General features: G+C 39.4%; 1 protein-coding gene across 15 annotated transcripts in view; it reads left to right on the top strand.

Annotated features, from left to right (window-relative positions):
* Sugct (succinyl-CoA:glutarate-CoA transferase) overlaps nucleotides 1–24660 on the top strand; it is a 727080-nt gene that overhangs the window by 274134 nt on the left and 428286 nt on the right. For 14 of the 15 annotated variants that reach the window (XM_042278244.2, XM_006980141.4, XM_076572953.1 and 11 more), the window contains 2 exons: nucleotides 8264–8335; nucleotides 22998–23095. In XM_042278244.2, coding sequence (XP_042134178.1) covers nucleotides 8264–8335; nucleotides 22998–23095 — 170 coding nt within the window. The remainder of the gene's footprint in view (nucleotides 1–8263; nucleotides 8336–22997; nucleotides 23096–24660) is intronic. The other variant, XM_076572951.1, reaches the window with a different exon arrangement.

The raw sequence follows: 24660 nt of genomic DNA, 5'->3' as shown, positions 1-24660 counted from the left end.
GGGGTGCCAGCAGTCCAGTGATTGAAAATCCTAGATAAGTTAAAAGACTCTCAAAAATATCTCTAAACATCCAAAAGTCCTATGGTTTTGGTGAATTCTAGCCAGAAATCCTCATATAGCATTGCTTTCATGGGTACTGTAGAATTATGTAATTCAAGAAAGGGCTTGCGCATTCAGCGATGAGTTTTCAAAATGTGTTATTCCACATGAAAAATGTGTACTTGAGGCCAAATTGGTAGTAGGGAAGTCTGAGAGGCTGGGACTCGCTTGCCATTTTCTACATTGTTCCATTCCATCGATGACACTGTTCTTGATCTACAAGCAGTCCGTGACTTGTTGCCATCTGGCAGCCAGCTCCAGCACCATAAGGTGCACTGAACTGTTAGCAATAGCAAATAGTGCTCTATATTTGTCACAGTGTACTAGCACAGACCCAGAAGTCAGTTGCCTGATGTTACAGAAAACATTCTAATGGTGGTGAGCTAAACTTCATGGAATGTCTTTTTCCTGTGGATGATGAAGGCCATCAGCAGTGGTTCCCTTTTGTGGAAGAACAGTCTGTTAAGATTAAGTAGCCCCAGGAAGGCTTAGTATTCTTGTTTTAAAGTTGATACCCTACCAATTATACATACCTTATTAATAATAGAGACAACACTACAGATATCTAGGCAGGGCAATTTACAAAGAAATTGTACAGCATAGAAAGGCATAACTATATTCCTACTCACCCCCTTTCACTTGAATATTGGTTATACTCAGTTAGTGAGTGGCTTCTAGAAGTCTGTATGTGTTGTTATCTTTGGTCAGATTAGTAATTAGGACATCACTGAGCCAGGCTGGCAGTCTGGAAGCTCAGTAAACACAATATCTGGGAAGGACTAAAAATTTCCATATGCATTCCAATATAAATTTTAAAATGACTGTCTTTTTACCCTCCCTTAACATCTGCCTCCTGTTCTACACATCTACCCCAAAGCCTCAGCTGTGGTTACCTCTTGCCTTTGAAACTTCTCTAACTACTCTGAACTTGTGTGTCCTTATTCTCAGAAAGTATGCCTGGATAGTTGGGATAGTTAATACCTTGAGTTGCTAACATGCTAGATCACGTTGCAGTTTCTGTTTGGGAATCTTGTCACCTTTGGTGAAACACACTTGATAGAAAGAAGAATTTCTTTCCTCTGGAGGGATAAATTTTGGTGTCCTGTGAGGATAGGCTTGGCTCTGACCTTGTTCTTAGGAAACGGTAGACACTTACCCTTCCTGGCTGTTTCTCCAACAATTCATGCAGAAACAGGAGTTGCCTTTTTCCTGTGACATGAATTCCTTGAAATAAGAACACTTCAGCCATGGATGTTTGCAGCCAAGCTAGGACCTTTAAGCACTCCCTGCAATGATAGGTCATTTTGGGGGTGTGTAGATGGCATCATGTGTTGCATAATCTGGTGAGTGTGCAATCAAGTGAATTACAAGGAATTAATTGTTTGCAAAGCTGATGAAGGTTAGTATTAGGACACGAGGGCTTTGAATGCACTGGGAGTTCTCTGTGTCTATGTATGATAGTCATTATTTGATAAATTGGCCAAAATCAAGTCCCTGTTTCATATCAGAAACTACTTTATGCAGTACATGTTAAAGTTCTCTATTTTTATCCTGAAACTGATTTCCTTCTACAATTGCTAAATGAAGCTTTTCTTCTGAGTATTTCTTGTATCCTTATATTTCACTTTGCTTGCTCAGATTCCTCCATCATGACTGTCCAGGATAGGCTCCTCATTGACTGGCACCATGTATACTCCTTGTTCAAACCTCCTCTCTTCTTTACCACCTTCTTCCTTAGGTTCATGGCTAATGCCTAATTGCTCTATAATATTCTCAACAGTTGTTTAACTTTCATACACTTGTCTTTTTCTTTTTCATATCTTTCTGAGGAAACCCCAAACATAATACATGCAAGTATGTGTTTATTCTAAGGCTAGGTAACTGAAACATGACAAGGAAGCACTTCTCTTAACACATCCACTTCCAATTGTGTTTCTTGCAATGCTCTGCTTTCTCACTGTCTGTAGCAAACTGTAGAATTCTTTCTCATCTTCTTGTCTCATTTTCCCTAACCAAGTTCAAAACACCCCTATTGCATGAGAAAGTAGAATCACTGGGAACTTGTTCGGTGCCTCCCATCCTATCCATGTGGGAGGCATGTCTACATCCATGCTTGTTCCCGACTTTGCTGACATGGTTTGCATATGTTCACCCCACATATTCCAGTGCTGTTTCATCCTTGACTGACTCTGTGCTGCATTCTTGAGTCACTGGAGAAGTTCTTTCTGAGACTAGAAAATGTTGCCCCGTAGACATTTATTAGTCCTCATGCTACTCCATTTCTTGTAAATGATTTAATTCATGCAATTTCTTCAGTTATACATTATAAGCAAATGATTGCCAAGATTTTATCTATTGTAGCTGAAGTTTTCCTGTGTACCGGTCAGCCAGCAATCAGGACAAATCTCTCTCACCCACTAGTCCTGCCGCTGCTCAGACCCAAGTAAACACACAGAGGCTTATATTAATTATGACAGCATGGCCATGGCTCAAGCCTTTTGCTAGCTAACTTTTATGTCTTAAATTAGTTCACATGTTCTGTGGCTTTACCTGTGTCTCATTACGTGTTGTTCCTTGGGTGGCTGATTGGCATCTCTCTCGACCTTCCTGTCTCTCCTTTTGAATTTCCCACCTTCCTCTAAGCTGCCTTACCATAGGCCAAACAACTTTATTTATCAACCAGTCAGAGCAATACATATTTGCAGCATACAGAAAGACATTCCCCCATCACTTTCCCTTTTCTGTCTAAACAAAAGGAATGTTTTAACTTCAACATAGTAAAATTGCATTTAACAAAAACAGTTATCAAGCAAGAATTACAGTTACAATAGCCAGTCTATTTATATTTGGAAAATTCAGAGAAAATATTCTATTTATCCTGTATTTGTAAGTCTAAAGTCTCATATCCAATTTATCTTTTATCATAACCAAGGAAAATTATAACTTTTTCAACTACATTAAAGTTTTCAACTACATTAAAGACCTCAGAAGGATATAATATTACCCAAGTAAACAGGAAGTACATTGTAAGCAACTTCCAAAAATCTAGAATGACAGAGATAGCTGGTTGCCTGGACAGTCACCCAAAGTTCTTCGGCAATGTTGGGACATCCATAATCCATAGTTCAGGTTTTAATTGGTTGCTACTTGAGAAATTTGCTCTGGGAAATCTCACAAATTCCCCTAAGTATCCGTGTCACCTGAAGCATCATCCTGTCCTTTAGTCTGCAGTTTGTAACCATCATACTCAGTCTGTTATCAATTCTACTAGCTTTTCCCACTTAATTATTCACTGAACCCATTTTCTTCTGTCTCTACTCACTTGGACCTTAGTCTAAGACTACACTGTCTTCTGTCATGATCATCATAATAGCCTCTTAATCAGCTTCTTCAATTCTAATCTTATCCTCTAACCAGTGATTACAGTGAAGAGAGAGAGAGAGAGAGAAAGAAAGAGAGAGAGAGAGAGGTCTTTCTGAAATACAGGCATGATCAGTCAAGTCCTTTTAGGGACTTCCCATCAGCTTTATGGTACATAACATATTTCCTATGGCCTTCAACTTCACCTGACTCTCTTTCTTCTTCTGCAGCCTTGTTTGTGCTACTCTCTCTCCTTGTAGGTTATTTTTCTTCCTAACATGTCGTTCTTTCTTTCATCAACAATCTACTTCCCCCAACTCTATTCAGTGCATACATATGAATTCTTAGTTCTCAGCTTAGAATGCATTTTCTAAGGGAATTTTTATTTGCTTCTCATCCCTCAACCCTAACAATATTATGACTATGTATTTTAAGATCTCATTATGGTCTGTATGCTTCCATTCTAGAGCCTGTTACTGTCTGCTATTATTTTTGTCAGTATTTTATTAGAATGTAAGTCTTATGTGAAGGGTCACTTGTTATTTTTTTTTTAACCCATTATACCCAGTGTCTGGAGATACATGTTAGATGGATAAATAAATGTACCTTAACAAATTTAATCATTATAATAATTTTAAAGGTAAGTACTAATCATTCCTATGTTACAGAATTAAAAACTGAGCCTTCGCTAGGTGGTGGTGGCACACGCTTTTAATCCCAGCATTGGGGAGGCAGAGCCAGGGTGATCTCTGTGAGTTCTCGAGGCCAGCCTGGGCTACCAAGTGAGTTCTAGGAAAGGCGCAAAACTACACAGAGAAACCCTGTCTCGAAAAACCAAAACCAAAACCAAAAACAAAAAAACCCCTGAGCTTTCAAAATTATGTAACATGCCCGATACTGTGCAGGTTAAATAAAATTGATCTAGGATTTAATTATCTAGTTTAGTATGTTTGTTGAGATAAGAATATATTTTAAAGAATTTAATTAGATTAGACATTTTGTAACAGTTTCACTGTAAATTAAATTTAAAAAATTATGTCAGTCATATTAATGCTTACTTTAAAGCTAATAAAATAAAACAAAACACCTTACAGTTAAATAAACAGAATGTGTAATTGAAATTTTATATATATATATATATATATATATTATTGAAATGATGACATTTCAATGTTTTTGTGAGGGGATATTAAAAAGAACACTAGCAATATAGTAAGAAATTAGTTATGTAAAGTGTATGTGAGAATAGGAAGAAGAGCTCTGTGAGCAGCTGTTTCTTTGGGTTATAATACTGTATGGTATGTAGGTAATTTATTTATTTCTTGTCATATTCACTCCTTACTCAGTTTTCTATGGTGCTAATTTAGTTTTTAAAAATATTCTTATTTAAAACATATCTGTTTTGCCGGGCGGTGGTGGCACACGCCTTTAATCCCAGCACTTGGGAGGCAGAGGCAGGCGGATCTCTGTGAGTTCGAGGCCAGCCTGGGCTACCAAGTGAGTTCCAGGAAAGGCGCAAAGCTACACAAAGAAACCCTGTCTCGAAAAAACAAAACAAAACAAAACAAACAAACAAAAAAAAAACATATCTGTTTTATGTACACTTTAAAATATTAATAGGGAATAGTTATTAAGATAACTCAAAATCTTACCCCAGTCCTTATAATATGTGGTCTGGTCATATTCTGTTAGCTCAAGGGCTGCTGAGTATCCACTTTCTCACAGATGATCAAAAAATTTCTGCGTCTGCTTAAGATTTCCCTTATATTGGTAAAGATGTTTCATAACATAATGGAGGTTGAAGGAAACAGCAAGCAGATCCTCAATTCATTTAAGGAAATTTATTAAAATGAAATCACACCTACCCAAAACTTATTGAAGAGGTCACTGATCAATTTTTAAAAAATGACTCTTTGCATTATACTTGACAGTAAATAGTTACTTTGCTTTCCATTTGCACCTCACCTTAAAAAAATATAAAATAGTAGAGAACTGGCATACCTTCATAGTTAGCCATGGTCCCCATGGTTCATTGAGAAACCTGATCTTAAAACCATTTGTAGCTTACCCACAGGTCTGTTGCAAACTCCCTTCCTGCCATTTGAGAAACACCAATACATTATCCTTGTCACTCACTTTGCTTTTGCCTTTGTGAACAAGGAAAAATGCTTAAAATAGTTCATGTGATATCTTTTTAGTAGCATTTGAACAGAATAAAACCTTGCTGTAGTTTTTAAATGCAAGATAAATTTTAGCTCTTATTTTATTACCTAGAACTAGTCATTTGATCAATTGCTTACCCTTTGTCAACCCCTTATCACAAACCTTGACTTTCTTTAGATTTTGGTTCTAGCAGAAAGAATAAGAAAGAAAAACATGCAATTTCCCAGTCTGCCAGTAGCATGCAACAGATAATTTCTTGCTCTGTGCATGTACTGTTTAATGCAGTAGCCACCAGCCATGTGTGTTTGGCTATGAAATGCTTGGCCAGTAATTAGTAGGATTGTGGCTCATTATTGTGAATTTAAAATTTAAAATAGCAGCTTTATTGATATAAAATCACATGATTAGCCCTCATAAGGGTTTAACTAAGTGAATTTTAGAATCTTCATAGCTACACAGCCATCATTACTACCAAATTCTGAGAATTTTCATCAATCTTCCAAAAAATATCCAAATTCATTAGTTATTCCTCATCTTCTACCAACTTCTCCAGCCCTAGGTAGCCACTATATTTTCCATCTCCAGGGATTTATCTATTTTGGGTATTTCATATGAATAGAATTATAAAATGTCATCTTTATGTTATTTGCCTACATAAATTTAATAGCCATATGTGCCTAGTGACTACCATAAGATCAACTGAAGTAAAAAGACCAAAGACTGAGTACTAAGGGGTGATGAAAATACTGCAAGGAGGCCCATGGACAATGAACAAGACAGAGAGATGGGTGAGAACATGAACAGAACCTGGAAATAAGGCAGGGGCCTGAGAAGGTGACAGATAATTGTCCAGAGCAGTCAAGAAAGTACCAATTCAATATAGTGATAGGGTAATACAGTGGCAAAGGCTTGGCAGTGCAGTGTTGTGCATAGGTATAGGTGGGTTCCATTTTACTGGCACATAGAAGTGGAGGAAAGGAACAAAAATTCATGTGTTGTGTTGATATTTTCAGTGGAGGCAGAAGACATAAATTCTGAGGAAGAGAAGAGACTAGAGCTGATTGAGCAAAGGACGTGCTCAAATATAGTACAGAGGCCATCAGCGTAGAAGTAACACCTGCAAGATTAGAATGACGACATTCTTCTCAAAAGCAGTGCCTAGTGAAGGAAAGCAGGTGAGGTTGCAGAGCAAAGCTGACCCAGGAAGAAAGGAAATTCAAAGAGCTTGTTGAGAAAGAACTGACTGATTGGGCAGTTGGAGGGTAAAGCTTGACTTCTTCAATTACACTAAGGTCACATGTGGGGAAAAGTGGGTGGAAAAGATTTCCAGTAGAGCTGGGCTGTTTGGTGGTGAAGCTCCTAATCTGAGGGTCTGTTTCTGTCCATCTGAGCCTATCCCTAGAGAGCAGTTGACAATTTTATGTATTTGAAGCCACATGAAATACAGACTGATCATGATGTGTTGGTTTTTACTGCTAAAGAATGAAAATCATCCAGAAGTTTACACATGAAATCCTCAAAGAGCAATGCAGCTCCAGCTCCTCATTTTCCCTCTTCTTCCTTTCTCTTCCCTTTCCTCCCTCCCTCCCTCCCTCCCTCCCTCCCTCCCTCCCTCCCTCCCTCCCTCCCTCCCTCCCTCCCTCCCTCCCTCCTTCCCTCCTCCTCCTCCTCCTCCTCCTCCTTCTCCCTCCCTCCCTCCCTCCCTCCCTCCCTCCCTCCCTCCCTCCCTCCCTCCCTCCCTCCCTCCTTCCTTCCTTCTTTCTTTCTTGGGGTGTTGTGGCACACACCTTTTAAAATTTATTTTTGTTTATTTAATGTGCTTTGGTATCTTGCCTGCTTGTATGTCCATGTGAGGATATCAGATTTTGGAGTTATAGACAGTTGTTAGCTGCCATGTGGGTTCTGGGAATTGAACCCCAGGCCTCTGGAAGAGCAGTCAGTGCCCTTATCCCCTGAGCCATCTCTCTAGCTTCTTTTCAATCAGTGGGGAGATAGAGGCACAGCTCGAAGCTGTTGCCCTCAGCAGCCCGAAAAAAGCCCTTAATCTTTAGGAGTCTTGACTCATGTAAAACTGAATCTTTGGCTTTGATGCAGGAAAGCGTCAAGTCTGAAGCTGAGTTGGAATTTATTAAAAATACTTTGGAATAGATTTTAAGCACAAGAGTTAAGAGAAAGGAGGGCACTATGGGAGAAAGTAGACACACCCAAGAGTTTCACTCCTTTTTTTCCTCCATCTATTTTTCTTACTGTTTATAAATAGTTGTACTTTTTGCTGTACAAAGTTCTACAAGTGAGAATGAAAACCAAGAAAACACAAAACTTTGAAATATCAAAAATCAATCTACAGTGTAATGAAAGTAGAATTTCACATTATGAGACATTTTCTTAAATTTTTTGTCACTTTTTTTTCCAACATTGTAGAAGTTAGTAGAAGATCTGGGAAGCAGCTTGAAAGTCTTAAATGAAAAAAAAAAGATGCAGTTAACAAAAGATGTGCACTAGGTTGCTGTTGAATTGATGAATAGCATCATTTAAGTATATTATGCTTTCAATATAGAATTATCAGGAATTTAAGCTAATTTTCTGGTCTTGCCTTTGTACAGACATGTATTTACATATGTATTTGTTGTATCTTTTTAAGGCTTTTAAAACCAAGGACGGCTACCTTGTAATTGGAGCAGGAAGTAACCAACAGTTTGCTGTTGTATGCAAGGTAATCCATAATCACCAGAATGGGTGGATGGCAGATTCAACTGTTCATTTTTTTACAAATTGAGGGAGAGTTCAACTTTGCCTGACAGTATTGCTCAGTGTAACTACTTCAGTTTCCTGTGTTAACACCTGAAAGCACACCGCTTGATCCAAATGGTGAGGCATACGTCTGGTAAACACTCCCCTTTCTTGGTTTCCTTCTTTCTTTCCTTTTTGCATTTTGTATGCTTATCTATGTGTGCATACCAAGTTATGCATGTGAAGGTATCCTTCCACCTCCTGGGTCCTGGAGAACTTTTGTTGTTGTTTTGTTCTTTTTTGATGTAGTATCTAATTGAAATGAGCAATTTTAACTTAAAATTTTCTCAATTAAGTCTGGGAGGAGGGGACTGGACCTGCCTGGACTGAGTCTACCAGGTTGATCTCAGTCCTCAGGGGAGGCTTTACCCTGGAGGAGGTGGGAATGGAGGGTGGGCTGGGGGGAAGGGGAGGGAGTGGGAGGGGGGAGAACAGGGGAACCCATGGCTGATATGTATAACTGAATGGTATTGTAAAATAAAATAAAAGAAAAAAAATTAAATCTTAATAAAAATATAATTATATCATTGCCCTTTCCTTCCTCCAATCCTTCTCATGTGTCCCTTCTCAATCCCTCTCGAATTTATGGCCTCTTTTTCTTTGATTATATATATATATATATATATATATATATATATATATATATACACAAACACACACACACATATAATACTTTTCTCAATTTTAGAAGGATTTTTGGTCCTGGAACTTTTCTGCTTTCCTCTCTACCTCCCCCATCCCTCCCCTTCCTCTATATCATATTTAATTAGGCATAAATATAATTGAAGTATTTGCAAATTAACTTTATATTCTGCTAAAAATTTTAAGGCTTTTTCAGTTAGCTTTGTTTAATGAATAGCTTTCTGTGGGATTCATGCTTAAATATTTTAGGAGTTAAAGTTATATTTGAAATATTTCTTCTCTGCAGGGTCCGAGAAAGCCTTGAAATACTTGGACCAATTTAGGTTAGGAATATGCTAAATTTTCAGCCTTGCCTAGACAGTTTTTAATGTTTTCATCTTTTATCTCGATTTTAGATCTTCTGTTTTAAGACCTTTTTAGAAGTAAAGTACAGAATTTTGAAAATTTCAAAGTGTCACTTCACTTTCACTAGTTTAAATCCAAGAAATATAAGCTAGTTAAGATATATTTGTTTTTATTTTTATTTGCTTTTTGCACACAGACAAAGGTTTCACCTATCAAAACCTTTTTCCTCCCTGAGAAAGGATTAGATTTTTACCACCTGTGTGACCATACACTTTCTGTCTTATTAAGGATCCCTGAACTCCTCAGAGGATTCATTTTCACTAGAGTGGTTAACTTCCTATGTACAAGAATTATTTATTATGGTGCCTCTTTTGTGTGAGAGGTTAACAAGCAGAGCTCAAAGCCACAGTGCAGGGGTGGGAAGTAGCCTCGAAAAAGTGACCAGTGGCGATGGTTCCGACTTCAGGAAGAGCTGGCCCAGCTGAGGTGGAAGGGGGAAGCTTTCATAATTGTGACTCGGGGAGTGTAGAGAAAATTGATTCCAACATTTGATCTGGGATCAAAGAACCTTTATTACAAATGGTCAGCTTTAAAAATATGAAACATACGGAAACTGTTGCCTGTGAAGTCATTTACGTACTCAACTGCAGAGATGGAAACTGCAGCTCTACTCTAAACAAGTACAGATTTGCCTTCTGTGCCATATGTTTGGAGGCCCACCCCCAGACTCTGCCCCGCTCCCTCCCTGTCCTGCTCCCTCTCTCCCCAAGTTCTTCATTGTTTTGTTTTGTTTTTTAAATTTTTGATTCATTTCTGCTGATTACTTTGAAATGTTTAAACTTCTTCATAAGTATCTATAAGAACACTTTTTGAAAAAGACCTTTATTTCAAAGCAGAATATTTACTACACATTTTAGTACTAAAATATGACTTACTGTTATGATATGCTTGCACATTGCTTCAAAAGGGAGACTGTCATAGGGCCTTAGATAATGGCATATTTGACTTTGATTTTCCCACATGTGAGTTAGGAATGATAATCCCTGCTATGAGCCATCAAAGCAGTGCCTGTAAAAATTCTGAGACCTTGGAGGAAATGTGTGGAGGGTTTCAGTGTTTTCTAGGTCATTTGCAGGATTTGCTGAGTGAGTGCTGCAGTTTGATCGACATTTTCAATCGTTGTAATTATGCCATGACATGTAAACTTATACAACACTTCTTTTCATCCAAGTTAAAGAAGTTTTGTATTTCTACTTGAATACAAGCTCTCTTTTCTTACCAGCAATACGTAAAGAATACATTTCTAGTTCTGTTTCACTCACACTTACCTGTTAGGGATGGGTTCATGCAAACAAGCCTCACAAAAGTGGGCCCAAGTCAGATTCTTTAGGAAAGTCACAATAGCTCTGCCTCCTAGGAAGGGAGGTGGCAACTGTCAGTGATGAATGGATGGGAAAGTAGAATTTGATATACTGGCTGACTAACACATTTTGAGAAGGAACCCTATCAAGAAGTCCTGATTTTCAGGGTCCAGAGTCAGAGCAAAAATTCTAGGCTTGGGGTCAGAAATATACTGCTATATATAAAGTGAACCTTGGTTTGTGACAATTTCTATTTTATGTTCCTTAACATGATGCAAAGGAGCAGGGAAAGTGAGCATATGTAAGCTATTTTGAGCTGATTGATGCCAACATTTATGACTATTTCTATTTGAAGTATATTGACATACTCTTTATAGTCATTTAGACTGATGGTTTCCTTCACTGGGTACAGAAATGCATTGGTTTTCAACTTTAATATGCATAGAATCTCTGATATTCACATTCTCAAAGATTTGACTTTGGTGTGTTTGAGGTAGGGCACAGGAAACTTCAACTTTAATAAATTCTGTACTTGATTTAAGTGCAGGTGGTCTGGGTACATTATAGCATGATTCATATGGGCTTTATGAGTCTTGCTTCTAGTCAGGTAACCACTGGTAAAGTACTTAATCTTCTCTAAGCATCTGTTTCCTTCTGTGTTCAATGTAGATTGTAATATATAACTATTCCAACATATAGATTGTGGGGATTATAAGGGTTAGTTACATAAGCAAAGTGGAACATGTTTCTAGCTCACAGGAGGCACTTATTAACTGGCCTCTAAAATTTTAGGTATGATAATTCTGGTTCTAGGACAGACCCAGGTGACACACTTCCTTTTGCCCCTTTAACATAGGCCTGTGATAAGAAAGACCTGAGCACTTAAGACAGGGACTCTGCTTGAAGACTCTATGAGTAAACAGTGGGGGAGATTAAAGAATATCAGAATTTGAAGTTATTGTAAACTAGTAGCAGATCTACTAAGTTTCCTGTCTGGGTAATCTGTTACTTCAATTCAATGGAGCCTGAAGACTAAGTGTGGGCACCAGGCAAGGGAGCTGAGCTCCAGAGTTGCTCTTACTTTCTGTACAAGGAGAATCAAAGCTGAGCTGTGGTCTCCATACAGAGATCCTTCATTTTCCCTCCTCTATACTTTCTTCTGTGCTAGCTGCTGAGCAATCCCAGCAGTTTGGAGGGCAGAGGCCACACTGAGGAAGAGAAACTTCTTCACGGCTCAGCTCAGTCAAACAAAGGAGTGAATCTGTTGTTGTTGACCTGTGTTCTGGCTGTTTGGCTTCTGACTTAAGAGTGCACTGAAAGTGGGGTAACCAAAGAGAAAGGCTGCAGAGAGAAGGACTGCAGAGAGAAAGGCTGCAGAGAGGAGGGCTGCAGAGAGGAGGGCTGCAGAGAGAAGGACTGCAGAGAGGAGAACTGCAGAGAGGAGGACTGCAGAGAGGAGGACTGCAGAGAGGAGGACTGCAGAGAGGAGGACTGCAGAGAGGAGGACTGCAGAGAGGAGGACTGCAGAGAGGAGGACTGCAGAGGACTGCAGAGGACTGCAGAGAGAAGGACTGCAGAGAGAAAGGCTTCAGAGAGGAGGACTGCAGAGAGGAGAACTGCAGAGAGGAGGACTGCAGAGAGGAGGACTGCAGAGAGGAGGACTGCAGAGAGAAGACTGCAGAGAGAAGACTGCAGAGAGGAGGACTGCAGAGAGGAGGACTGCAGAGAGGAGGACTGCAGAGAGGAGGGCTGCAGAGAGGAGGACTGCAGAGAGAAGACTGCAGAGAGAAGACTGCAGAGAGGAGGACTGCAGAGAGGAGGACTGCAGAGAGGAGGACTGCAGAGAGGAGGACTGCAGAGAGGAGGACTGCAGAGAGAAGACTGCAGAGAGGAGGACTGCAGAGAGAAGGACTGCAGAGAGGAGGACTGCAGAGAGGAGGGCTGCAGAGAGGAGGACTGCAGAGAGAAGACTGCAGAGAGAAGACTGCAGAGAGGAGGACTGCAGAGAGGAGGACTGCAGAGAGGAGGACTGCAGAGAGGAGGACTGCAGAGAGGAGGACTGCAGAGAGGAGGACTGCAGAGAGGAGGACTACAGAGAGAAGACTGCAGAGAGGAGGACTGCAGAGAGAAGGACTGCAGAGAGAAGGACTGCAGAGAGGAGGACTGCAGAGAGGAGGACTGCAGAGAGAAGGACTGCAGAGAGGAGGACTGCAGAGAGGAGGACTACAGAGAGAAGACTGCAGAGAGGAGGACTGCAGAGAGAAGGACTGCAGAGAGAAGGACTGCAGAGAGAAGGACTGCAGAGAGGAGGACTACAGAGAGAAGACTGCAGAGAGGAGGACTGCAGAGAGAAGGACTGCAGAGAGAAGGACTGCAGAGAGGAGGACTGCAGAGAGGAGGACTGCAGAGAGGAGGACTGCAGAGAGGAGGACTGCAGAGAGGAGGACTGCAGAGAGAAGGACTGCAGAGAGGAGGACTGCAGAGAGGAGGACTGCAGAGAGGAGGACTGCAGAGAGGAGGACTGCAGAGAGGAGGACTGCAGAGGACTGCAGAGAGGAGGACTGCAGAGAGGAGGACTGCAGAGAGAAGGACTGCAGAGAAAAGGACTGCAGAGGACTGCAGAGAGGAGGACTGCAGAGAGGAGGACTGCAGAGAGGAGGACTGCAGAGAGGAGGACTGCAGAGAGGAGGACTGCAGAGGGAAACAGCTTGGAAAGCAATCTTTGAAAGTGTTTGTGAATTTCTGGGCTTGCACTTGTTCTGCATATCCACTGACCTAATCCAAATTATGGCACCAAGTCTGCTGAGAGCAGAATCAGCAAGCATCTTCATGCCCAGTTATAGTGTAACTATTAAGTGGGGCACAGGCAAGACAGGTCCTAATGGTACTGCAAAGGCTTGGAAATTGAACCAATATTAGATCAAAAATATATGGGAAATGTGATGAAATTTCTAGCTTAGACCTAAGCAGGTAAATTTCTCTTCTAAAAACAATAGCATCAGAAAGTCTCTGTAGGATTTAAACAAGACTCAGAAGTTCTTTATTATTATTTTTATTTATGTGTATATGTGTATAGCTTCTTGTCTGTAAGTGCACCAGGTGCATGCAGGTACATGAGGAGGCCAGAAGAGGGTGTCAGAAACCCCTGGAATTGGATTTACAGGTGGTTGTGAGCCTTTTGATGATAGTACAGGGAACCAAACCTAGGTCCTCCGCAAGACAGCAAGTACACTTAACCCCTGTGCAATCTCTCCAGCCTCGATTCAGAAGTTCTTAGTACAATGTTTAAAATGTCTGGGATAGTATCCAAAATTATTCAGATTATGAAGAACCTGAAATTTCACAAGAAAAGATGAAAATAAATATATGCCAATATCAGGACAACACAGATTAATAATAATTCACAAAGAATGTAACACAGCTGTTTTAAAAATTCTAATACAAGCATTTAAAGCCAGGTGGTGGTGATGGTGGTGCATACACTTAATCCTAGCACTCGGGAGGCAGAGGCAGGTAGATCTTTGAGTTCAAGGACAGTCTGGTCTACAGAGTGAGTTCTAGAAAAGCCAAGGTTACACAGAGAAACCCTGTCTTGAAAACAACACCAACAACAAAGGACGCATTATAGGCACTGTAAGTAAATGGGAAGGTAGAAGTGTTTAGCAAAGACATTGAGGATTTGAAGGACCAAATGGTGCAATGTCATTTGCATGACTTTATTGTGGGTAGTGAGGCATGCAGCTAAGGCTCAGCTGTCTTCCAGAAAGAATGTTCTGCACTGGGGGAAAGACATGCAGATGTTCTCCACTGCATTAACCTCTGATTTGTCAGGAAAAGGAAGACAAAAGGGAAGATGGGATAAAGTTATTTGCATGCCATTTCTTACATCTGGTAGGCTACAAACAAGAGTTTAAATTATGTCTGTACTAAGGAACATTTCCTGGAATGCAAAAACTTGTAACCTGTAACCATTAGGAAGAATTGGACAGTGAAGAGAAACAAAATGAGGTAGAAGTTATGAATGATATCTCTGAAGTCAGACATTTTAACATAGAGGGCAGGAGAATCTGTGATTCAGAATGAGGATGGAGACTTTCATAGTGGACCAGTATAAGAAACTCTGTTTCTTATGGAACACTCAGCAGCTGAGGTGCTTGAATTAAGAATGACTTTTATTACTATTACTATTACTATTACTATTACTATTATTATTATTATTATTATTATTATTATTATTATTATTATTACTATTGTGGGGGCAAGGTTTCTCCTTTTAGTCATAGCTGTTCTTGAACTCTGTAGACTGGGCTGGCCTCAAAGTCAGAGGTCCGCTTGTTTCTGCCTCCCAAGTGCTGAGATTAAAGGCATGCACCACAGTGCTCAGCAGAGAATGACTTTTAAACAATGAATCTCTCATAACCTGGTTTGTGATGCTGTGACACATGGGGGTGGAATGGATTATTCTGAGTTCAGTGAAAGTAGAGAAACTAAGTAATAAAACTTCCCATCCCTCCTTAGCACAGAAACTGAGGAAAACGAAGAAAATCAGTTCCTGATGCACTGGCTCACAGGAGTAACTAGGGGTATTTAGTTATTTTCAACTAAGAATCCAATGGATGTTAAGGACTGGATATCAAATGGAGAAAAGATAGGTATATTACCAAGAGAATGAGGCATGAGAGAGATCATGTTTGATGTCAGTACATTCAGCTGGATAAGACTGTGTGTGCACAAGAAAGCTAAGAAAGAGATTGATTTGGTAGGTACCTCAAAGCTAGTATGGAGCTTTAGTGACTTTGCCAAACTCCATGGTGAGAGGTGATCTTTATGAATTAGGAAAGGCTTTGGTAGATCTAAATTATTTAGACAACCATGTAAATTGATTTCCAAAAGTTATAAAACAATCAAGAGGGGATGATAAAAGGCAGTAGACATGTCACTTGAAGGTAAGTATGGCAAGGTTTGTATCAAGCCAGAGTTCCTAAGGAAAAATTTGACAGAAAACCAAAAGCTATGCCACTGAGGTTCTGGAAGGCTTTAAGATCTGAGAAACAGTTTACAGAAGACATGAATGATATATAAAAAAAAGTCACAGGTCAAAAAGATTAAGCTTGACCAAGAGCTAACAAATTGGTTTTGAGTATGCAGCAATGTACATATCTCTCTTGCAATAAAGTATGTTAAGGGTGGAGATTGTTCGCCCAACCCAGGCCCTTTCAAGTATGGCCATTGCTAAGACAAGAACCAGTGTGGGCCCAGAGCCTGTCAGTGCTGAGAAGCCCCACTTCGGAACACCAGCATGGCATGCCAAAGCATGACCATGACTCGCTGGGCCTGAGGTACACTGGATATCTCAAGTTGTTCCTGTTCTCCAAGGATATCAGGGAAGGGGAGATTGACCATAGTCCTGCAGCAACACTCCAGGATGAGGAGGCCGCTTGGTGTATACGAAAGAACTGTGGGCCATGGATGGCTAGATAGAGTAGTATTTTTCATCTGTGGTTGCTGTATCCAGCATTGCTCTTTTATGAAACAACTGAAACAAGTTTTGAGATGTTTCTGTTTTATATTGAACTTCTTTTGTTGGAAATTTTCTTTTCATCCCACATAATCTGATCACTATCTCCTCTTCCCCAACACCTCCCAAATTCTTCCTGCCTACCCACCCACCCAACTCATGCCCTTTCTTTTTCTCTTTAGAAAACAGACAAACCAACCAAACAAACCATAATAATAAAAAAGAAGAAAAAAAATTAGAAATACATACACACACAATCCATAAAACTACAAAACCAGAAAACATACTATATAAGAAAAAGGCTAGAAAGACAAAAACTTCCCAAACAAATCTATATGAGACCAAAAGTCTACACAAATACCATTGAATTCTTTTTTTCTGTTGGTCGTCTACTGCTGGTTGTAGGACTTACTTTTAAGTGTGGTTAATATAGCCAGGGAGACGCTGTTAAAGAGAACTAATTTTTCCTGTGCAAGCAGATGTAAATTAGATATACCTTCTTGGATAGGGATGGTAGCTTGTGTCCACTTCCTCCTCCCAGCACTGGTACTCTGTCTGGCTTGAACTTACACAGGCCCCATGCATGCTGCCACAGTGTCTATGGGTTTATATGTGCATCAATCCTGAGGTCTCTGGAAGACACTTGCTTTCTTGGAGTTATCCAACCCCTCTGGCTCCTACAATCTTTCTACCTCGTCTTCTACGTAGTTCTCAAAGCCCTGATGGTAGGGGTTTGATGAAGACATGCCATTCAGGGCTGAGTGTTCCAAAATCCCCCACTTTCTGCGTATTATCTAGTTGTGTATTATATTGGATTTTTTTATGGTTAGCACATTTGTTATTTTTTCATATATACAATTTTTGTTTATTTGTTTTTCCAATTTATTTTTTCCTTTTTTTGAAAATATTTTTTCTCTCATAATGTATTCTGATTATGATTTCTCCTCCCTCTATTCCTCCCAGCTCATCCCCACCTCTTATTCCATCTGAATCCACCCCCTTTCTGTCCTTCATTAGAAAACAAACAGGCTTCTATGGAATAATAATAAAATGTAATATAATCAGATAAAACCCAACACATTAGGATTGGGTAAAACAAGCAAACAGAAGAAAAAGAGCCCAAGAGAAGGCATAAGAAACACAGATACCTACTCATTCACACACTCAGGAATCCCAGAAAAACACTAAACTGGAAGCCACAATATATACACAAAGGACCCATAGGGTAAAAAAGAGGGAAGAAAAAAATTAAATTAAAAAAATATGATAAAACATTTAAATAGGAAGAGTCCCGACACAACATGAGACAAGGACCCTCAAAAATGCCATTGAGTTCATTTTCTGTTGTCCATATACTGTTGAGCATGCAGCCTACCCTTAAGAGTAGTTTGTTTCCCCAGTGAGACTCTTTTCTAATGTTTCTTTTTTTGTATCTCATTAGCCAAGATGATGTGACAATTGGAATAGATGACAGTAGACCCTTATAGAATATACCCATCCTCTTTTAAATGTTTATTTATATAATTATAACCTTTGATATTTCTTAGTGACTTAGAAAAGTGTCAAGATAAACAGTAAAACAGAGTTTGAGCAAAGATGTCATTGAAGGCAGAAATGGACTCTCAAGAACCAGAGGTTGGATGAAAATCCTACACCATGGCCAGGTTACTACTATTCTATTAATTGTTGACCAGGGAGGCTCCTAAGGCTCTACAAACCATAAAGGCTGTCACTACCACCATTGGTTACAGGTTACAACCAGGTGGCAAGTTCATGTTGTTAAAGACACTGCATGCTTTTGCTACAGGACATAGAGAGATCAGGTTGAGACCAAACTGGAAGCTCTCACCTATTTACTGGCTTTCTTTTGTAGCATGAATCTTAAAGGTTCTTACTAATAAAATCAAACCTGAGCCAGGTATTGGGGTGAACACTGGAAGATCAGAGAGACAAAACAAGCCACAGCTATCTCACCTTGCCAATTCCTCAGCTGGTCCTGTTTCCTCAGCTTGGAAGCCTCTGAGTCCTCATCTGGAATGAATCTCAGCTGAACTGTGTTGCTCCAAATCCTGAAAGCTTAACCAGCCAAATGCTTAACCAGGCCAAAATGCTTCTAGTTTCTCATCCTCTCGCCTTATATATCTTTCTGCTTTCTACCACCACTCTCTGGGATTAAAGGCTGGCTTTCTGGGATTAAAGGCGTGTGTCACCATGCTTGGCTGTTTCCAATGTGGCCTTGAACTCACAGAGATCCAGAGGGATTTCTATCTCTGGAATGCTAGGATTAATGGTGTGAGTGCCACCATTTTCTAGCCTTTGTATCTAGTGGCTGTCTGTTCTCTGACCCCAGGTAAATTTATTAGGGTACACAATATTTTGGGGAACACAATATCACCACATTCTTTAGTGCCAGGAAGCACTATGCAGGTTACTAAGGGAGAATTATTACCAACAGTCCTATTCAGTTTTAGACACTGTTTATTACAGCAGCAGCTTGCCTGATACGATGTGCTTGCTGGTACAATAGTGACAAGACTATTATGGTCTAATATGTTGCTTTCTGATTGGAAGGAAAAGCTAAAAGTCAGTGGTTTGGAAGGTCATTGCTATTATTTGATAAATAGGTGTGATAATCCTGTCAAATAGTCTCCCAAATATTTATATTTAGGTTCATAGATTACTACAGCTAACGGTCCTGGTGGGGGGGACTTCTTTTTTCAGTGGGTAGTATACTGAAAGACTGTTCTTAAAAATTAGTGGCAATCACTGTGGTAGTAGTGGCGTATATTTAGTCATAGATGGATTAAAATGATCAGACATGTATATCACTCCCTTCCAAGCACAGGAAACAGTCCAGAAGATGGAACAGAAAGAGCCTAAAAGACAGAGCAGTTGTTCTTAACCTTCATAATGCTGTGACCCTTTAGTACAGTTTCTCATGTTGTAGTGACTCCCAACCATAAAATTATATTATTTCTACTTCATAACTGTTATTTTGCTACTGTTATGAATTGTATATAAATATCTGATATGCAGGACATCTGATGGGCAACCCCCAAAGGGGTTATGACCCACAGGTTGAGGACTGCTGAACTAGAGGAAGGGACAGAATGTTATGTAGCAGTTTTCTCCATATGGAAACATTACTTCCTGGAGGGAGGTGGGAGGCTTACAAGAGTCAGGAATTGAACAAATCAAACAAGGCACAGAAAGTGACTGAAACATACAATACTCAAGAAGCTGATGAAAGATATAATATTCATAGCCTCTCCCAATGTCATATAAATGACAATTACTGGGATTAAGAAACTCTTCAACCAGATGAGCTACTTGCACACCATGTAGGGAGTTCTGGACACATAGCTTTCCTGAATTTTTGGCAATTCAGAGGCTTTTGAGTCACCCGTGGTTTTACAGTAACTCTTCATTGCTCTATATGTTTCTATAAGTAGCCTATTAGTTCATAAACTCGATATCTGTGGAATCATTTCTTTGATCTGTTGTGGGTGACCTATCTGGGATAAATAGGCTCCTAAACTGTCATTTGTCTGTGTTTTACACAGTGCTGGCGCTTGCATGCCACAAATCCAGTGTCCCGTGCCAGGTGAGATATACCCACTAGGGCAATAGTGGCAAGACTGTTTATGGGGTAACCAGCCACACTAAAGATTAGATTTGAAGCCTACTTCATGGGAAGGGATTCATTCTTGGTTCTGTAAACATGGCTAAAACACATTACAAGGAAAGTCATCGACTCAAAGGGGAAATCTTTTGATTTGTTTTGTTAAGTAGTCAATTGCCAAACCACCACCATCTAAATATTTATGTTTATATCCATAGAGCAGCACTGCTTCCAATCTTGGGCAGAGAATCTTTTGACTGCAGTGGGTGCTGATTAATGTAAAGACTTCACCTGTTCAAAGGGTTGAACGTGATTATGAGTGTTTATCCATAGATGAGATACATTGTTCCCCCACAAAGCTCAGGTAACAGTCTAGAAGAGGAAGAGGAAAGAATGTAAAATCCCAAGAATGGGGAAGAGTGTTATGAAAAAACGCTCTTCTCAACATGACATAGTGTACACATTCCAACTCACAATAGCAATGGTTATCTGCACAAAATCAAGCCAATTAAAAATTCTGGCAGGGAGAAGGCTCCCACCCCTAGCTAAGGAGTTAATGTCAGTTTGTGACCACTGGGGACAAGAGAGATACTCTTCTTTGAATTGTGGCCACATTGAGTATTGTCAATTGCCCTTTGGATGACCCCACACCCAGTGGTATAATGGTAACATTAATTGGACTCAGTGAGTTATAAGGAAAATGAGAGACTGAAGATGGACAGGGGCTGGGGTGGAAGAGGGAATTGGAGGGAGGGACTGGGAAGTGGATATAATTAAAAGGCATTGTACAGATCTGTAAACTTTTCAAAGAATATTAAAAAATGCAAAATCAAATCACTGATGATGTTTAGAATGAAAGTAGTTTATTCACTGCTGGTAGGAATGTAAGTTAGTCAAGCTACATTTTTTTTTTTTTCTAATCATCACACATCAGTTCTACCCATTGTTAATTTCTTATGAAACAATGACTTTTGTGTTTTACATTATGACTGACTTCCTTCTAAGATATTTTATTGTGCCGGGTGGTGGTGGTGGCGCATGCCTTTAATCCCAGCATTTGGGAGGCAGAGCCAGGCCTATCTCTGTGAGTTCGAGGCCAGCCTGGGGTACAGAGTGAGTTCCAGGAAAGGTGCAAAGCTACATAGAGAAACCCTGTCTCAAAAAAAACCAAAAAAAAAAAAATTATTGTGCATTATTTATTTATAAAGATAATCCATGATTGAATTCTATGCTCTAACCAGTAAATCCACTTCAAGTATAATGAGACTGGCAAATTAAAGTAAGAGAATGATAAAGCACAAAATCAAAGCAGAGATGCCATAAAGAAAGCTGAAGTGGGGCTGTCATGGCAGTGGCTGAGTGTCACCATCTCAAACCTTTTTGTATCAAGACCCTGTTCAAGGAATTGCCTAGCATCTGCACTGGCAGAAGGGTATGTAGTGGTCTGAACTTGACAGTGTTTACTTTTCTTTTTTCTAAAAGCCATGTTCTAATAATACTTTTAAAAATATTTATTATATTTATTTATTCCTTGTGTGTGCATATGTGTGTGTGTGTGTGTGTGTGTGTGTGTGTGTGTGTGTGTGTGTGTGTGCCACACCATGGATGTGCAGGTTGGAGAACAACTGTTGAAGCTGCTACAGAATGATTCCCTTCACTGCCCTTGGTGCTATCTGTCTAGACAGCCAGGAGAGCTGAGGACAGATGTATAGTTACTTTGGCCCCCAAATTTGTATGAGGTTTGAAAAATGAAAAGTTTTCTAACTCAAATGCAGAGGACACAAGGGCATCCAAGCTCTCCTGGAAGAGTCACCTGGTCTCTTCTTATGTAGCTAACAGTAGCATGCCTTCTATGCAGCCTGAATTGCAAATCTGGCCTGTTACTTAGGGGAAGAACTTGTTCTCCCTTGAAGATTTAATCTTCAGAAGATTTGTGACTCAGTCAGGCATTGAGACCAATTCTAGGATCAGGTGTAGTGACAGGGATGTTTCTGGAAGGGACACTGCATGCAGTATTACCTTTTAAAACCTGTAGAGTAATGCTGCCTTTAGGGAGAAGTGAGTGGCAGGTGTGAAAGAGGAATCACCCCACTGGGATGGTCTTGACTGTGGGGAGTCTTCCCTGCTTCTCTCTCTTTTGTAAGATGACTAATGGATTGGTTTTATTTAAACTATGGGAAACAAGTGAAACCTTTAACTGTTTCTATTGAAAGCAAACCCATTAATAAAGGAAGTCAGGCTTTCTGCGGGGCACCTGGCTTGCCCCCAGCCCAGAAATACTCTTTCCGACTTTCCAGCACAGCTGCCAAACTCTTGTCTCCACACATTCTTGTCCTTTTCCTTCCAAATCTACGTGGTACTATCATTATGGTCTTGTTAAAACTACACAAGATCCAAAGACATTTGCTCCATAGATTTTTCCTCTAGCGAGAAGCAGCAGAGGAGGAAGTATGTAACAGCATTTGTAGTCAGTGTTCCTTCAGGGAGACATACTAAAGAAAAATAGTGACACTCCTGCAGGAAGAAGGTCTTTTCATTTTATGTTTGAACGGTTAGAATTTGGACAAATACATGTGTTTTTCCTTTATTTTTGCACCTTATACAATATCCTGAATAGGGCTACTGGGATAGATTATATCATTTTATTAACATGTGGAACAAATAGGTCTGTGCCCCTAAGATAGATGTTGACTGTAGGTTTTATATAAATGAATGTAGGCACTTAAGGTTTTTTTGTTGTTCGATTTTAGGCTAGTTTTATCTAGTTTAGGAACTTTGTCCACATTCCTTTAGGTAAGACTTCTGAGGATTTGATAACTTGTCTTTATCCATATATATATATTATGGACATCTGATAACTTGTCTGTGCTCCCATATATAGGCATATATGCATAAATATAGTAAAGCACTTTCATATAATTGGCAAGACTCACTCACCAATATGATTCTTTCAGTTGTGTGTTGCTGCTTCCATCCCCTTGTAGAGAGGGGCAAAGACAAGAAAAGAAGTGAGAGGCAGATCCTGAATGCTGCATCTAACCAGGTCCTAAAGGTATGTGAAAAACTTGTGAATTATATCTATTTATTTTCCTTTTAGGTCTTGAATTTGCCTGAGTTGATTGATGATTCCAAGTATAAAACGAACCATCTTCGGGTGCAGAATAGAAAGGAGCTTATTAAAATCCTATCTGCAAGGTAAGCTTGGACCTGATGCCTAAATGAATTATCTTGTCCTCATTGTGAGAGGCTTTGTGGGCCCTTTCTTTTTATATGAGTTTGTAGTTCTCTTTATTTCCAAATTGATTAATGAAAAGCCATCATAAAATAGTTTGTTGTTGCTAAAAACAAAACATTTGAAAGCATTTAAATGTCTTATTAAATACCAACTCCTAACAATGGTATAAACAGTCACAGTGACTTAAACTGGGTTGCCTCTTTGAAGTATGTAACTGTTTCGATTTAGCATATCATAAATTGCTAACAACAAGTGCAACAAGAATTTAACATTAATTGTACTTTCACTCTGTTAAATGCTCTGTATATCATCTCATTTAACCCTTACAAGCATCCTGTGAAGTAGGTCCTGTTGTTCCCATTTTACAGATAAGTAAACCCAAATATGTGGAGGTGAAATTAAGTTCATTAGATTTTCTGAGCCCTTGGTGTGAATGAGTTACTGTGATGGAAAATGCTTATTTAAGTAATGGGTTATTAAAGAGTCATATTAATTGAGTATTTGATTTCTAAATTTTCATTCATGTCATGTTTTGCTTTTAGGAAACATATACCAATTTTTCAATTTTGCATAAAAAAGTAATCTAACTCTTTCTTATCAATTTGTTTGCTTCTAAATTTTTTAGTCTGTCGGAATAGTCTTTGTGGGATTTGTGACTCCAGATGCCTATGTGTGTTGTCACCCAGTGTTGAAGATTTGCTTTTGTTATGCCAATGACCTAAAGCTTTGTTCAAATGACCATGTGATTTCATGTAATATAAACTGATTCTTAGAAAGCCAAGTCATGCTTATGATACTTTTATTTCCTTGTCTTGAATTTTGGGACCCTTCCATGAAATTCTGGATATTTATTTACCCATTTGTTCTTCCTGGATTTTAAACACTTCTCTACACTGTATCTCTTCCATGTGTCAAATGCTCTGTGTGTCAAGGGAGGATCTGTGTGTGGGACTAATACACATAGAGTAGGAGAAAGGAAAATGGGTGCCCCTTTCCTTATCAATAGTTAAATATAATTCTGATTCTACTGCAAGGCTTCACAGCCCTTAATGATTAACCTTCCTTCACATGAGAATTACCCATTCATTTCTACATTTTGCCCCTTTGTCTCCTAAGCATTTTTAATTCATTTAATTCATTGATAGGATTTTTTCCTTTCACACCATGGTTACCAAATCTCAATAAAAGGGACTTGTGAGAATCTTATAAAAAGCTCTTTGATGGACTAAAAAATCATGCCCATACTGTGAGAAGAGTAGAAAAATAAACCCAGGCGGATACAAGTATCATCTTGTTATTAAATTGCCAGCATTTTGATAGCACCAGGACACACAAAATTAGAGTTTCCTGTGCCCTAAAACTTTTTGATTCCTTGATTAGTTCAGTTATAGAATTGTACTATGGAAGACTTTAAGCAGACTTTGATATAGAGAAAACCTTTTCCTTTTGACACCCACACATAGGAATTTAAGCATTTTGAACTCATAGAGTCATTATTTTTCTACTCTGACTCAAGAAGGAAATA

Source organism: Peromyscus maniculatus, chromosome 5 (assembly GCF_049852395.1).
Source record: "Peromyscus maniculatus bairdii isolate BWxNUB_F1_BW_parent chromosome 5, HU_Pman_BW_mat_3.1, whole genome shotgun sequence".
NCBI classification, from domain to species: domain Eukaryota; kingdom Metazoa; phylum Chordata; class Mammalia; order Rodentia; family Cricetidae; genus Peromyscus; species Peromyscus maniculatus.
The sequence above is the reverse complement of the archived record's forward strand: the minus strand, read 5'-3'. Positions and strand labels throughout refer to the sequence as shown.